Source organism: Sminthopsis crassicaudata, chromosome 2, assembly GCF_048593235.1.
Source record: "Sminthopsis crassicaudata isolate SCR6 chromosome 2, ASM4859323v1, whole genome shotgun sequence".
In the NCBI taxonomy this organism is placed as follows: domain Eukaryota; kingdom Metazoa; phylum Chordata; class Mammalia; order Dasyuromorphia; family Dasyuridae; genus Sminthopsis; species Sminthopsis crassicaudata.
The window spans coordinates 252,500,110-252,515,570 of record NC_133618.1 but is presented as its reverse complement, the minus strand read 5'-3'; the positions used below and the strand labels follow the sequence as shown (position 1 = coordinate 252,515,570).

The 15,461-nt window shown below is 38.0% G+C and overlaps 1 protein-coding gene across 1 annotated transcript in view; it reads right to left on the bottom strand.

Moving 5' to 3' along the window:
* COL9A3 (collagen type IX alpha 3 chain) overlaps positions 1-15,461 on the bottom strand; it is a 54,015-nt gene that overhangs the window by 18,781 nt on the left and 19,773 nt on the right. The window contains exons 11-23 of the mRNA XM_074288794.1: positions 14,130-14,186; positions 12,875-12,928; positions 12,391-12,444; positions 11,485-11,538; positions 9,563-9,616; positions 8,055-8,108; positions 7,766-7,819; positions 6,112-6,165; positions 5,665-5,718; positions 4,895-4,939; positions 3,222-3,275; positions 2,505-2,558; positions 348-401 (exon numbers count right to left, since the gene is read on the bottom strand). Coding sequence (XP_074144895.1) covers positions 348-401; positions 2,505-2,558; positions 3,222-3,275; positions 4,895-4,939; positions 5,665-5,718; positions 6,112-6,165; positions 7,766-7,819; positions 8,055-8,108; positions 9,563-9,616; positions 11,485-11,538; positions 12,391-12,444; positions 12,875-12,928; positions 14,130-14,186 — 696 coding nt within the window. The remainder of the gene's footprint in view (positions 1-347; positions 402-2,504; positions 2,559-3,221; positions 3,276-4,894; positions 4,940-5,664; positions 5,719-6,111; positions 6,166-7,765; positions 7,820-8,054; positions 8,109-9,562; positions 9,617-11,484; positions 11,539-12,390; positions 12,445-12,874; positions 12,929-14,129; positions 14,187-15,461) is intronic.

Genomic DNA, 15,461 nt, shown 5'->3' with positions numbered 1-15,461 from the left:
TTCAATGCCAAGTGACTGGGGTCACTATATAGATTGGTCAGGGAAAATACACCTATTTGATATGAGGGTTTGATTGTGGTTATCAATTCTAGGAATAGCCTGATCCATTGGCTCCCACCTTTCCTGACTGTCATGTCAGATTTCAGTCAGGAATGGTCCTATGCTCCAGCCCTCTATTCATTCTTCCATATACTAGGAAACAGCCAACAGCAAGGAGTCACACACTGCTTGTCATCTTTTCTTGATACATAGTCCCTTTTTTCCCCCCACATCAGAATGAATGAATAAAATAAATATTATTCCCAGGGCCCAAATTCCCTACCTTATCGCTTAATGATTTTACTGACCTGAAAGCCTCTTACTCCAGGGGGCCCTGGTGGACCTTGCAGACCAAGTGCCCCCTGAAAGACATAAGCAAGAAATAAGTATGATTAATGAAAGCAGTTCAGAAACAGCCATTGAGAAACTGTACAAATAAAGAATTAATTTGGAGAGAAGTGGGTCTCACCAGAGTGAAGTCAAAGAGACATTGCCAAGGGCCATTTGCATAAAGCAGAAGGGATTGTTTCCTCACCCTATTCACTCCTAATTTATCGAATATCCTTGCAATGGCTCTGTGGGGTATAGTCCTTTTTTTTTTTTTTTTTTTTTTTAATTTTATTTAGAATTTTCTTTTTCCACAGTATATATGCATGAGTAATTTTTTTAAAATAATATTATCCCTTGTATTCATTTTTCCAAATTACCCCCTCCCTCTACACCCTCCCCCCATGACAGGCAATCCCATACATTTTACATATGTTACAATATAACCCAGATACAATATATGTGTGTAAATACCATTTTCTTGTTGCACATTAAGTATTAGATTCGGAAGGTATAAGTAACCTGGGTAGATAGACAGTAGTGCTAACAATTTACATTCACTTCCCAGTGTTCCTTCTCTGGGTGTAGTTATTTCTGTCCATCATTGATCAACTGGAAGTGGGTTGGATCTTCTTTATGTTGAAGATATCCACTTCCATCAGAATACATCTTCATACAGCATTGAAGTGTACAGTGATCTTCTGGTTTTATTCATTTCACTCAGCATCAGTTGATGTAAGTCTCTCCAAGCCTCTCTGTATTCCTTCTGCTGGTCATTTCTTACAGAGCAATAATATTCCATAACCTTCATATACCATAATTTACCCAACCATTCTCCAATTGATGGACATTCATCTTCAGTTTCTAGCTACTACAAAAAGGGCTGCCACAAACATTTTGGCACATACAGGTCCCTTTCCGCTCTTTAGTATTTCCTTGGGATATAAGCCCAATAGCAGCAATGCTGGGTCAAAGGGTATGCACATTTTGATAATTTTTTGGGCATAATTCCAAATTGCTCTCCAGAATGGTTGGATTCTTTCACAACTCCACCAACAATGCATCAGTGTTCCAGTTTTCCCACATCCCCTCCAACATTCATCATTATTTGTTCCTGTCATCTTAGCCAATCTGACAGGTGTGTAGTGGTATCTCAGAGTTGTCTTAATTTGCATTTCTCTGATCAGTAGTAATTTGGCACACTCTTTCATATGAGTGGATATAGTTTCAATTTCATCATCTGAGAATTGTCTGTTCATATCCTTTGACCATTGTGGGGTATAGTCCTTAACCCTGAGCCCCCAGAATATCAAATTGCCGGAGGAACATAAAAGAGTAAAATAAATGATGGTTAAAAGATGAAATTTCTTCAATTTGCAATCCCTAAATGGATTTGACAGATGTAGTCATCCTTTTTACAAGTTGGAAATTATTTTAAAACAAATTAAAGGCTATCTTTTACCTGACACAGATGGGAGCAAATAGATAAGATTTACTTCACTTGTTCCCCAACAGCAGGTACAGGGAATACAATGAATTCAGGAAGGACTTTGGACCACCACCCACAAAAGAAAGAAATCCAAGGCTACTGAGAGGAAAATTGAGGGTAACTGGGACATTTTTGACCTTTGAAATTATGAAGGAGAAAAAGTTTACCCAAGCCACCCTAAATATGCGCTGGAATGTTGGGCTTCTCACAAATGGTTATAGATTGACCCAGGAGAAATGGTCACCCGATAAGACCCTTCCCCTTGATGTTTAACTGAAGACAAGACAGTTAAATGGCTTTGGTTTCCTAGGATCAGAATATAGGATAATGTGGGAATCCATGACTCAAAAGCATTGATATCTCTTTCCCCTAACACAAAAGTCAAAAGAAGGCTTGTCCACAAATATTTAGAGTGAAAACAAAAGAAAAAAAGTCTCTTCCTCTGTGGTGTTTCCTGGTCTTTTCTATCTCTATGTTCCCAATATAGTACCTCTGTAAAGCTATTTAAGGTCCATGCTGAAAAGCCTAAATGCTTTCAGTATGTGGAGAAAGCATCTTTGTTATGGCTACATGACTTATCCATCCCACTCAATGCTTCTTGATTTGGCTTATATTTGTGAAGGTTAAAACTGAGTCACTTGTTACTCACTGAAGATCCCCTGTGTCCAGCTTCTCCTCTCTCCCCAGGAATTCCGACATCTCCCTATAAGCATACATATAAAGAAGAGGATCAGTGGAGGTAGTTACAATATGGAAATTACATAGCTATACAAGAATGTCAAAATGCCTTGCTTCCATTTCTCATTCCCTGCCATCTCCCCCACCTATGTACTCCCCCACCTATGAAGCAGAAAGACAAACCAGCTCTTTTCATTACCTCCTGTCACTATGACAGTCCAAGATTAGCAGTTAGCCAGAGAAGTGGGTGAAAAGCTAATATTTACATAGTGCTTTAAGTTTGCAAAACATTTTAAAATATCACCTAATCCTCACAAAAAGCTTGGGAAATGGATGCTATTATGTTCCCCATTTTGCTGATGGGGAAACTAAAAGGCTAAATAACTAGTCCAGGATAGCTAGTAAATGTCTGAGGCAGGATTTGAATTCATATCTTTCTGAATCTAAGCCCAGTGTTCCATCTACTATACCACCTAATTGCCTAAAAATAAATAACTTTTGAAAGTTCCAGAAGAGGAAGACACAGCACATATACTTTTGTTTTTTCCTTTTCTGAGGCAATTGGGGTTAAGTGACTTGCCCAGAGTCACACAGCTAGGAAGTATTAAGTGTTTGAGATCACATCTGAACTCTGGTCCTCCTGACTAAAGTGCTGCGCAACCTAGCTGCTCCCAGCATATATACTTACAGGCATACCAGGTTCTCCTGAAGGGCCAGCTTCACCTAGTTCTCCTTGTTTGCCCTGCAAAAAGGAGAGAACTCTCAGCCAGTTTGCTGCTTCCTTTTTCCAACTAGAGAGATGCCCCCATCCCTTCCCAAATCTTTGTCTAGTGGAGTTAAAACAATGAGAATCATTAAATAATTCCAAAGCTGGAAAGCATTTTAGCTAATAATAGCTAGCACTCATAAAGTATTTTAAGATTTGCAAAATGCTTTAGAAAGATTTTATCTTCATGACAACCCTTTAGGAGACTGCTATTATTTTCCCCATTTTATGTGAGAGAAATAACTTGTGATTTATCCAGTGTCATATAGCTAGTAAATGTATTAAGATTTGAACTCAGGTCTTCCTGACCATTGGTCTGATATTTTTATTCACTGTGCCTCTAAAGATCATTTAATCTTAATTCCTCATTTTGCAAATGAAGAACCTGAATCCCAGAATGGAGAAATGTCCAAGTTTCCTTAGCTAGTAGGGACTGCAAATGAGACTTCTAGATTCTGAGGCTAAGGCTCTTTCTTCTGTACCAGGGGTCCTTTTTGATCAAAGGATTTCCTTATATTCTTAACGTTTTTTAAATATACTTTTTCTTCTTCTTCTTTTTTTTTTTTTTTTGCTTAGGCAATTGGGGTTAAGTGACTTGCCCAGGGTCATGCAGCTAGGAAGTGTTACGTGTCCAAGACCACATTTGAACTCAGGTCCTCCTGACTTCAGGGCTGGTTCTTTATCCACTGCGCCACCTAGCTGCCCTATTCTTAACATTTTATGTGAGAGAAATAAGGATTCTTTTTTTGAGGATTCTTTTATGCTCCTACAAATTATTGAGGATCCTAAAGAGTTTTTGGTTATATGTGTATTTACCACATTAGAAATTAAAATGGATAATTTAAAAATACAAGTATTGTTGTATTTAAAAATAATAATAAACGCATTACCTGTTAACATAAATAACATTTTAAATGAAAAAAAAAATTAGTGAAAAGAGTAGGACTGATTTTTTATATTTTTACAAATCTCCTTAGTGTCTGGTTTAATAGAAGAAAAATGGATTCTCTTATGTGCTTCTTTATTCAATCTTATTTTGAAGTATACAAAGAAAATACAGTTTTTGTTTAGACATGTATACATATGTTGTATTTAACTTATACTTTAACATATTTAACATGCCATCGGGGGAGGAGTGGGGGGAAGAAGGGGAAAAGTTGGAACAAAAGGTTTTGCAATTGTCAATGCTGAAAAATTACCCATGCATATATCTTGTAAATAAAAAGCTATAATAAAAAAACAAAAACAAACAAAAAAAAACAATAAAAAAGCCTTTTAACATAAAAAAAAAAATACAGTTTTACACAGATATGTAGTTGGAAAAGGATGGAGCATTTTAGTAGGGAACTTATAATTATTATGAAAACAGTTTTGATTTTTTGGAGGCACTGAAAAGGTTTCTGAAATTCTTTGGCCCCCACGGGGGATTGCTGTTCTATACAATAATGTTTATAGGCAGAGGGTGTCACAAAAGAGAATTTGGACACAACTTTTCTTCATGAATGACAACTAGAAGCTTTGGTCATGATAATAAGCTTCCTCAAAATACAAACCTCCCACTGAAACCTTGACTGTAGGAGAAAGAATCTACTTACCAGCTCCCCCTTCTCGCCTTTGGCCCCAGCTCGTCCAGGCAGCCCCTGGACAGACAGAAAATGATGGCAACAGGTCAAAGAGCAAATGGGAGCTGTCTAGGACTATCATGCACTACCCTGAGACCACATATATTACTCACGCTTCTGGTATTCTACTTCATACATACACATCTTGCCTTCAAGTAAACTGTAGAATCCTTGAGGGTAAGGATTTTCATGAGCACAGAGTAGCTGCTATTAGACTAACTATTTGTGGAACTTTGAAATATAATTCCCAAATACTTCAAATTCTTCCCAGTGCCTTTTTAATAACTTAGCACAATGTCTGGCACATAGTAGACAATAAATATTTATTGGATTTAACCCCAGGAGAGGAGAGAAAGATCCCCCTATGGAGCACCTATCTCAGAGAAAGATTGGCCATTAATTAATCAGCAATTTCTCCTATACATACCCCCCCACACACATACACACACTCATGCCAAATAAAGGAAATCAACCAGGGAGATAGACACAAGACTCAGCTGTGCCCTTACATACATGCACACATCCTCCAGCCCTGCTACCAGAGATAGGAAAAGGCTCTGAGTGTCTCATTTGCCCTCATGCCTTCCCATAGGAGTCCTGTAAATCCATGGAGCTCTTCCAATAGTTCCTGCCCATCCCATTCATTCTACTGCAGGTGGCCGGAATGGTCTCTCAGCTCTTCTCATCCTCATCCCCACACTCCAGCCTCCGAAAAGCTGTGGAACACTCTCACATATACTCACAGGGAGTCCATTGGGACCCTTCTCCCCAGGAGCACCAAGCCGAGCTGCCTCACCCTATGAAAAAGGAGAATGAAAATAGAGCTAGGAAGGAGAGGGAATCTGGAAGGAAGGGCTCATAGCTGCAAGCAGGTAACAGCAGTGATGTTCACAGCTGAGCTGAAGGGAGCTTGCTTGCTCCAATGGCTTTCCTGACCACTGCTCAGACTCTACTGCTTGCCCTCAGTTGCCCACAGCTACCTGACCACACCAAGAAGCTCACACCACTATCACTCACACCACTATCACAGTCCGGCCATTAAACATCTGGCTATCTCTTGGGCTTTCTCCCGGGCTAGTCACTGCTCCTCAGGCCAAGTTCTAGGGCTGCTGTTTGGCACGGTCTCAGGGAAGATAGGAATGAAATGGAAATGATTCAGGAGGAAGCATCAATGGATGTTGACTACAGACCTTCTCACCATCATATCCAGGGATTCCATCTCTGCCATCTTTGCCAGGCATACCCTGCAGACAAGAACAAATCACTGTCTTTCCTCCAATTCATTGCAGGGCTGGTGTGGGGGAACTATAGGTGGGGGATGTCTCTTACACTATCAGCCATGGTTGATGAATTTTACTAATTTTTTTTCCTTTCTTTTAAAAATCTTTGTTGAAAGGGATGTCTCATTGGTTAGATGAGGGGAAGAGATATATATTTGGAAAGAAAGATAAAGATAGATATTGGACCTGTCATTTCATTGGTAGAAGGAATTCTCAAGAGAGGAAATACCTGCTATGAATACAGATCAACACCTTCTCTGCAACTTAGAGCCTTAGACAGTTGCTTGCTTAGAGTATTGATATATTAGTGACCTTACCAGGACCATATAGTCAGTGTCTCACAGTGGAGACTCTATACACTTTGCCACATTGCTTCTCATTATTTACAAATGTGACTATTTAAAAGAGATGTGATATTTAAAAAAAGAAGAAAGAAAAGTACCAAAAAAAGATTAATATTTGTAAAAGAAAAATAAAAGGAGCCCATAGGTTTCAGACTTTGAAGTATATGTACTTCTCCCCTACATTTCTGCTCATTAAAATCTTGCCTAACTCAAAATCTACCTCCTACATCCACTTTGAAGACTTTCTTAATTGTCCTTACCTCCATTGACTTCCATTTTCTTAAATTTATCTGTATACCACATGCTTCAGTTCTTAATCATATTCTATCCTCTGGGCTCCATGTGTATCTCAGTCACTGAAGTAGACTGTAAGTTAGCTGAGGTCAGAGACTACATCTTATACAGTTTCCACCATAGGAGAACTAACCAGCATTCTCACCCTGACCCCAATTAACAACTCACTGAATTGAAGGAAATAGCTGTAAACACTACTTCTCTTTAATTAGAGTGAAAGGTCCTGAATTCTGAGGATATGTAGCTCCTTAAGGGAAAATTAGGAATGCATCCAACCATCTCTACTAACAGATGGGAACATAATGAGAATAAAGCTTCTATTCCCATCCAGGAATTCTCAGTCTTCCTCATTCTACTTTCTTCATGCCTGCTACCACCCTATAGCAAAAAGGAGACACCGTCAAGAGTGTGCCTTCATAGCTTTAAGGTCAAGGAAGCCTTCGGAATAGCAGCAATGGAAGAAGATGGAGAGGAAGATCAGGAGGGAGAACAGAGAGAAAGAATGGTGGAGTTGATAACAGTGGCACAATTCTAGGGATGATGGCCCACTTCCATGGCTCTTTCTTCCTTTGAATTATTTTGAACATCACTCCTCCCCTCACCCAAGCCATGTTCGAGAAATATTGCTCTGAAAATCCCCATAACATTTTTTGTGGATCTTGTAGTCTTTCAATTGATTTCTGAACTCAAAATACATAAAATGTCCAAGTCCTACACAGGCCTGACTTACATTCATGTTTTAAAGATATTTTGAAAGGGTATTACTAACAAAAGATAAAAGAATTGAACTGATACCAAACCCCACAGCCCAGCCAAAAGAATAAAATGTGCAAATTACTTTTAGAGTCTGTCTTTATATGGGCTGCCATTACTACCAGGATGCAGAGCAAGACTGTGACCATTTTACTAGAATAAAAGGGACTTACAGGCTCTCCAATAGGTCCAGCTACTCCAGGTAATCCTTTGGGACCAGGCCTGCCCTAGAAAAAGACAGCAAATTACTGATCATTTGATAGCAAATGAATAGTCAGACAAAGAAAATCCATACATTAGGGGATATTGAGTCTTTGGTTAGAGCAACATTGTACAGCTGGGGATCTTCACTCCCACTGAACTGGGATCCAGTTCAGGTTCATATATATCCTCATTATAAATCTCTTGGAGATAGAGAAGATATTCATGACACTGAAAAAGTAAATATCTCATTTAACTTACAAGGTCACCCTTGGGCCCCCGGAATCCCTCTGGTCCCCTCTCTCCTCGATCTCCCTGAAAGTTGAGACACAAACCAAGATGATTTTCTGGGAAATTGAATGTAGAGAAGATTGTCAAAATACACTGAAAATGCCATAATTTTGGTAGCTTCCTGGTAGCCACAACTGAGATTTTTTTGAGTCCCTTAAAATTCTCAGTCAATAGTCAGCAATCAATATGTTATTAGCAACAATAATAACATCTTTACTATGAGTTCCAATAGGAGTTAGTAGTGATAGTGACACTATTACTGTATTAATGATAAATATAAATAATCTCATATTTCAAGGACTTTCCTGCACCAACTTAGGTCTCCCAAACCTTTACAAATGGTTTTTAATTTCTATGCTAAAAATGCATTACCCTGCACCCTCCTAAGTACATTTAGCTAGATTGATCCTCAGAGGAAGGCATATAGTTTGTCACTGTGCTCAGTTTTGAAGTTCTTCTATCTTACTAAAAGCTTATGATTTCCTGGTATGGTTTTTGAGAACCCAAGATAATCACCAGATCATGATGAAAGAGTAGAAGAGTAGAGGAAGACTGAAAGGGATTTTTTAAAAAATGGAATAAATAATAGTGATATTAACATGACCAAGCACTGTAATCCTAGATAGTGTTGATACTTAATAATGATATTACTCATAATAACATTTTTATTAGATATGACATTATGATAATTTATTGCTATGAATCATGTTAATAACAATAACTACTAGTTAAACATCTTTACAAATTCATAGATTCATTACATATTATCAATTGAGAAGGTGAACCTTACCTCTGGTCATATCACCAGAGAATCTGAAAAGGTGATAGTGTGCTGGAAAATGGTATATATGTGTGTGTGTGTGTGTGTGTGTGTGTGTGTGTGTGTGTGTGTGTGTGTAAGTGAGTTTACAGATTAAGATGAACAATATTCTACAATGACATCTGTATATCTGTCATTTAAGCAGGAATTCTTTAAATTGATTCAATCTTCTTAGTTACTATTACACTTTATAAAGGCCAGAATAAAAATGAATAAAAACAGTCACCATAATTTTTTTTTTCATTGGAAGAACCAGCATGGGGTAGTGTTTACTCCTGCATGGGGATGAAAAAAGAAAGAAAGAACAGGAAAGAGAAGAGTAATGGAACTGATCTTGTAGCTTCATCCTCATAATAATATGATAGGGTATGTAATTAGAACGCTTAGGAGCTCTTAGCCATTCCAGGGACCATTTCCATCAAAATCTACAGGTCTGGAATCAACACTCAGACAGAGAGAGAATTCTGATGACCTTCAGTTTTTCATCTCTGTCCCCAGAATGAGCTATTGTTGCTAATCCTCACATCCATGATATCTAGTCTGGGTCCAACTTTTGATGGAGGAAAGGAGGGATTGTTCAATCAATGGAAGCAAATCCTAGGGTTCAAGAACATAGGTTGAAAGAAGCAGAATATGTGATTTGCATAATGATACATACAACTTTCCCAGGTGGTCCTGGAACTCCTGGAGGTCCTCTGAAGCCAATTGGTCCCTATAAAGAAGATCTACAAATTAGAGATATACTGGGTCTCTGGCCAGAGCACCATTGTGCAGCCAGGAGACTTTCACTCACACTAAGTCTTCTCAATAAGGGACCCGGTTCAGGCCCAAATCCTCACTATAAATCATCAAGGAATAGGGAGGGCATTCTAGTATGTTCTGCAACTCAACCGGATCTATCTAAATAGCTTTCCCCCTCGTAATAACAAATTAATTATAACTTAACTAGCACTTTATATTTTTAAGGTATTCCTTAATAAGTGCCAGGTTTGAAGTCAGAAAGACCTGAGTTTAAATTCAACTTTAGACATTTACAGTTGTGTGACCCTTGTCAAATCACTTAATTTTTCTCAGCCTGAGTTTCCTCATCTATAAAATGAGGATAATAATTGCATCTTCTTCCCAGAGTTATTGTGGAGATGAAATGAGATAATTATTGTAAAGCACTTAGCACAATGCCTGGCACATAATAAACATTTTATAAATATTGTTGTTACTATTATTGTTGCTGTTACTGTTTTCCTTAATCTGTATTTAGGGATCTAATTTAGAACAAATACTGACTCAGGAATGAGAGGATTTTAGAGGTTCAGATCCTAACTTGATACTTACCACCTGGAGGACATTGTGTAAGTGGCCTCACTTTCCTGAATTTCAGTCTCCTTCCCTCTAAAATGAGGGGGCTGGAATAGATGTCCTCTATAGTCTTTACCTATTCTTCTAGATCTATGATCCTTAAGCCCTATATCCTCTACAAAACTAAGATACATACTTTTAAAATCATTCCTATTATTCTATATATAGCTTATTTATATGCATTTATCTCCTTGTCATGATATCCATTAGACTATAAGCTCCTTGAGAAGAGAAATTGTCTTTTGCCTCTTTTTGTATTTCTAATATTTAGCATAGTGCCTGGCACACAGAAGATGCTTTAGTGACTAACTAATCTATCCTACATTGACAGATATCTACATGGCTATATAGCATGCTCCTTCTCAAAAACTTTCAGTGATTCCCTATTGCCCAAGTAATATAGCACATAGTTCTGGGAGCAACAGTTTAGGAAGGATATTGATGTGTTGGAACATTTCTAGAAGCAAGTAACCAGGATGATAAAAAACAAACAAACAAAAAAAAAAACAGGAAAATATATCCTATCAAGATAAATTACAAGAATTTGGAACTTTTAGCCTAGGGAAGAGAAGGTGTTTAGGCTGAAAAAAAGATGGGAAAACATGATCATTTTCTTTAGGCATTTGTGAGGAGCCATTGTGGAGTAGGAATTAGCTGTGTTCTCCTTGGCCTCAGAGGCCAGACGATGGGTAGAAACGCAAAACAAACAAATAAATAAAATTGATATAGGCTCAATAGATGGAAAAATCTGTAAACAATTGGAACTGTCCAAAAAGTAGAATGGGCATCCCAGGATGTTGTAGGTTTTCCCTCCCTGGAAGATTTTAAATGGATTCTGGGTGACTATTTGTTATTGCTACTGTTGAAAAACAGCTTGTTTAAATATATCTTTGTCAGCTGACTTCTGGATTGCCCTCTAACTCTGAGATTCAGGGATGATTCTATAAAACTGTTCCTTGGCATCTCAGACCTGCCACAAAATGACCTCAACTTGTCTTTCTTTCTAGTCTTATTTCCTTCTAATCTTTTCATGAGCTCAATATTCCAGACAAATTAATCATAACAAAAAGGAGAATCCTGTACTAGTTGAGTGGGAAGCTGGACTTCCTTCATGTTCTGAGACCATTCTTTGAAAACAACACCTAAGGAAAGAGTCAAAAGTGCAGGGCCAGGTAACATAGCCCAGTGCTGACAAAGGGAAAGTAGGAAATGGGCAGCACTTACACGATCTCCAGGTGGCCCCAGTGTACCCGTCAGTCCTCTTAAACCTCTAGGGCCCTGTTAAAAAAAAAAAAAAAAAAAAAGTAGATAAGATGGAAGGGACCAAGTTAAATAGAGAGGACCTGAAAAAGGGCTAGTGGAAGAATCAGTTGCAAAAGTGACATTTGGGGAGACTATGAGGGCAAGAGATCTTGCATGGGACAATCTTCAATAAACTGTTGCCTTTTGCAGTTACAAGACTGGAGATTATACAAAGGCTACTTGGCTCAGGGCCAAGTGCAGTATAGAAAGCATGGAATTCCTCTCTGGGGAAATAGTGTTAAGAGGAAGGGTTTTCTTATTCAGGAAAGAAGTCAAATGATTGAAGGAACTCTTTTGGTTAAGGATTATCCAACAAAGCATGTACCTCCTTTTACTGTCTAATAACCATAGTGGAGGAAGTTGATTTTCACAAACTGTGGTTCTTTCCAGTTTACACTTCCCAAGACTATTTGTTTAAGTAAAAGCTTTTGACTTGATCATACCAACAAGAAAATGAAAATATCTTTGAATTTCCATAAGTCTCATGTTTTACACAAAGGATGAAAACATAGGAAATCTATTTTCATGTATTAATAGCTCTACCTAGTGCAGAGATATTTTTCATGCAATCAGTCTCTGAAATAAAAGGCTAAACAACAACACAATTTACAAATAAGTTAATTGTTCTTTCTTTGATGCAATGTTTTATAAATTTTACAACTTAGTATAATTGGCTTAAATGGTAGTCAAGGCTAAAGAAAGCCTTGGAAAATAAAGAGTAGAAAGAGCTGAGAGACCTAATTTTAGGCCTAGCTTAAACTGTGACTTGAATGAAGTATTACATCCTATCCTTCAAGTCACTTCACTTGAACTTTCCCCATTTCTTACCTGTAGACCAATAGTTCCAGGGATACCAGCAGGTCCTGGGGGACCAGGATCACCCTATAACGGAGAGCACCAGTAGCTTACAAAGGGTATAGTTACAAGTTTATCTGACACATCTGCATCCCTTCAGGCCTAGCCTCAGTTCTTTTTGTGGCTGTTCTGCTTTACCCCATCCCAAATACATCTCAATGTCCACTTCCATATCAAAATGTACTCATCTTCACACATATAGGACATGAATTTGTTTAATCTCTATTCTGCAATATCTGTGTCTTCTGCTTGGGATTACGAGTGTGCAGAGAACAAGAACCCATAATGAGTCATTTTGTATGCCTTTCAGTTCCTCACACCAAGCAGTTCTTAAAGAGCATGGATCAAAATTATATTGTCACTATCACTCTTCCAGAAAACCCATTGTGCTGTCATTTCCACAGGGCAGCTTGTTTTCTTCCTCAAAAGTAGATAAACACAGATGAGGGGCATTTACCTTCTCTCCATCTTTTCCTACTTCTCCTTGCTCCCCTTTGTAACCAGCGGGTCCCTGAAGACAGAAAAGATAAAGAACATGTCAGACTTCCTAGGTCCTAGAATTTTGGTAGACCCTAGATGTGCATGTAAGTCTTTGACTGAGCCCGAGCAGAAATGCTGCAGTAACAGTTCTCCATCTGAAGCTAAGCCCTCGAGGATACTGTATATTAAAAACAAGTAAAACAATCAACTGTAATAATAATAATTTAAAGATGAGGAAACAGCAAGCCATGAATATTAATAGCTAGTTTAAGATTGCTCTGTTAATTATTAGGGCTAAAACTTTGTATTTTTTCAAACTCTTGGGCCATTGTTCTTTCCCCCACTGCCACTGAAGTTCTCTTTTCCTCTGGGTGAAAGACCTTAAACAACTGGACTTCTGCTTCATCCATGCCTTGCTACCTGTTAGACATCTATTTGACAATAAAAACTGTTTTGAAAATAGTTGTTGCTTGTGAAAGGGAGGAGGAGGAACTATACTCATACAGAAAACCAGTTACATTTCAACCTCAAAAATCTCCTTACACTTTGTTCTTGTCAAATGGCAATAAACCAGAAGCTTACATTTATCAGATTCAACACTCCAATTAAATAGACATTTCTATAGCACATACATTGTGTAAGGCATTGGATTGCACTGGGTATCTTTTTTTGGAGGCAGCATTATATTGCTGCTGATAGGGTCTGAATCTGTGCTTTTGATAGTTTTTGGGGAGTCACAATATGACAACTATTTCCATTAATGAAGGTCAACATTTGATCTGTAATAGAATTATAACTGAAAGGTTAGGTATCTCATCTAGGATCATGTATTTTTTTATGTTCACATTTCATACAAACTAAACAAGATTCCAGACAAATAGATCTTAAATCCAGGTTTTTCTGACTACAAAATTAACTCTCTATTGACTGGGGATACAAAAGAGACAGACAGACAGACAGATAGAGGCAGACAGGGGGAGGAGATGGAGAGAGAAGAAAGGAAGAGAGAGGGAAGAAGGAAAGAAGAAAGGAAGAAAAAAGAAAAGAACAATATAAAAGAAAAAAGAAGGAATGACTACTTCCCACTATTACAAACATTAGAAGTCTTAATGGGACAGGTTTACAAGGATGTGATGACTCTCCATCTTTAACTCTTTAAGGTTAAATCCTGCTTCATAGTCACGTTGGTGATGCTCAGTAATTGTATTTCTTGTTTTTAGCTATGGGCTTACCTTGAATCCTGGCATTCCTGGGGGTCCTGGTGGTCCAGGTGGGCAGATAGCAGGACACTACAAGAGAACAAGAGTTCTAGGATCAGAAATATTTCTTCACAACCCACTTGACTGCAAAAAGATAGAAAAAGCAAATTTGAGTCTTGGAGCTCAGAGGAAAAGCCAAGATGGCTTCAAAAAGACAGGGACTCACTTGAGCTCTTCCCCAAATCCCTCTGAACAACTGTAAATAATCTCTCAAAGCAAATTCTAGAGCATCAGAACCCACAAAAGGACCAGATAAAACAATTTTCCAGCCCAAGACAACTTAGAAGGTTGACAGGAAAAATCTGTTGTACCTAGGTGACAATGAAGCTCAGTTCAGTATCAACAAACCACTAATAGGCTTTGGGGGCTATTGAATCAGAGCTCCAATGATGTTTCTGAACCTCACAGCATATAGATGGTAAGGGGGTCAAACAATGGGTTAGTAGGAGATTACATGAGCTCTTGTACATGGGAGACAAGACTATATTGCATTGCCCATATTTGGATTTGGGTTACAGTCCTGAATCTCAGTTCCAAAGCAAGAAAGAGCATTAGTTTACCAGAACTTGTGGCTACAGGAGAGATGGGACCCTGCTTATGATTCCAGGATAGAAAAGAGTGCTTACAGTCACTCAACTTACAGTCACTCACAGACCAGGACACTAGTAAACACATTTCTCCCTAGATCATACCACCTTGGAAAAACCAAAAACTAGAATTATCTCTAAAAACAGCTTTGAAAAAAACTTGAAATATGTGATAGCACACCCTCTACTCCAGAAACAGAGCCCTACTTTAGCATAGAGTTAAAAGTCGAAAAAGAGACTAGAAAAAATCATAGAAAAGTATCTTGACTACAGAAAGTTATTATGGTGAGAGGAAAGACCAAAACATAAACTCAGAAAAAGACAACAAAGTCAAAATCGCTACATCAAAGCCTCAAAAAAAAAAAAAAATACAAATTGGTTTCAAGACCATAGAAAAATTCAAAAAGGATTTTTAAAATCAATTAAAAATAGGAGGAGGAAAAATTGGGAAGAGGAATTAGATTCCAGAAAATCATGAAAAAAGTTAACAGCTTGGTAAAGAATGTATCTCCCCTCCACACACACAAATGCTAAAGAAAACAATACCTTAAAAAACAAAATTGGTCAAATGGTAAAAGAGAAACAAAAATCCAATGAAGGAAAAAAATGCCTTAAAAAGTAGAATTGGCCAAATGGGGGAAAAGGTACAAAAAGTACAAAACTTTACTGAGGAAAAGAATTCCTTAAAAAGTGGAATTGCCCAAATGGAAAAGGAAGC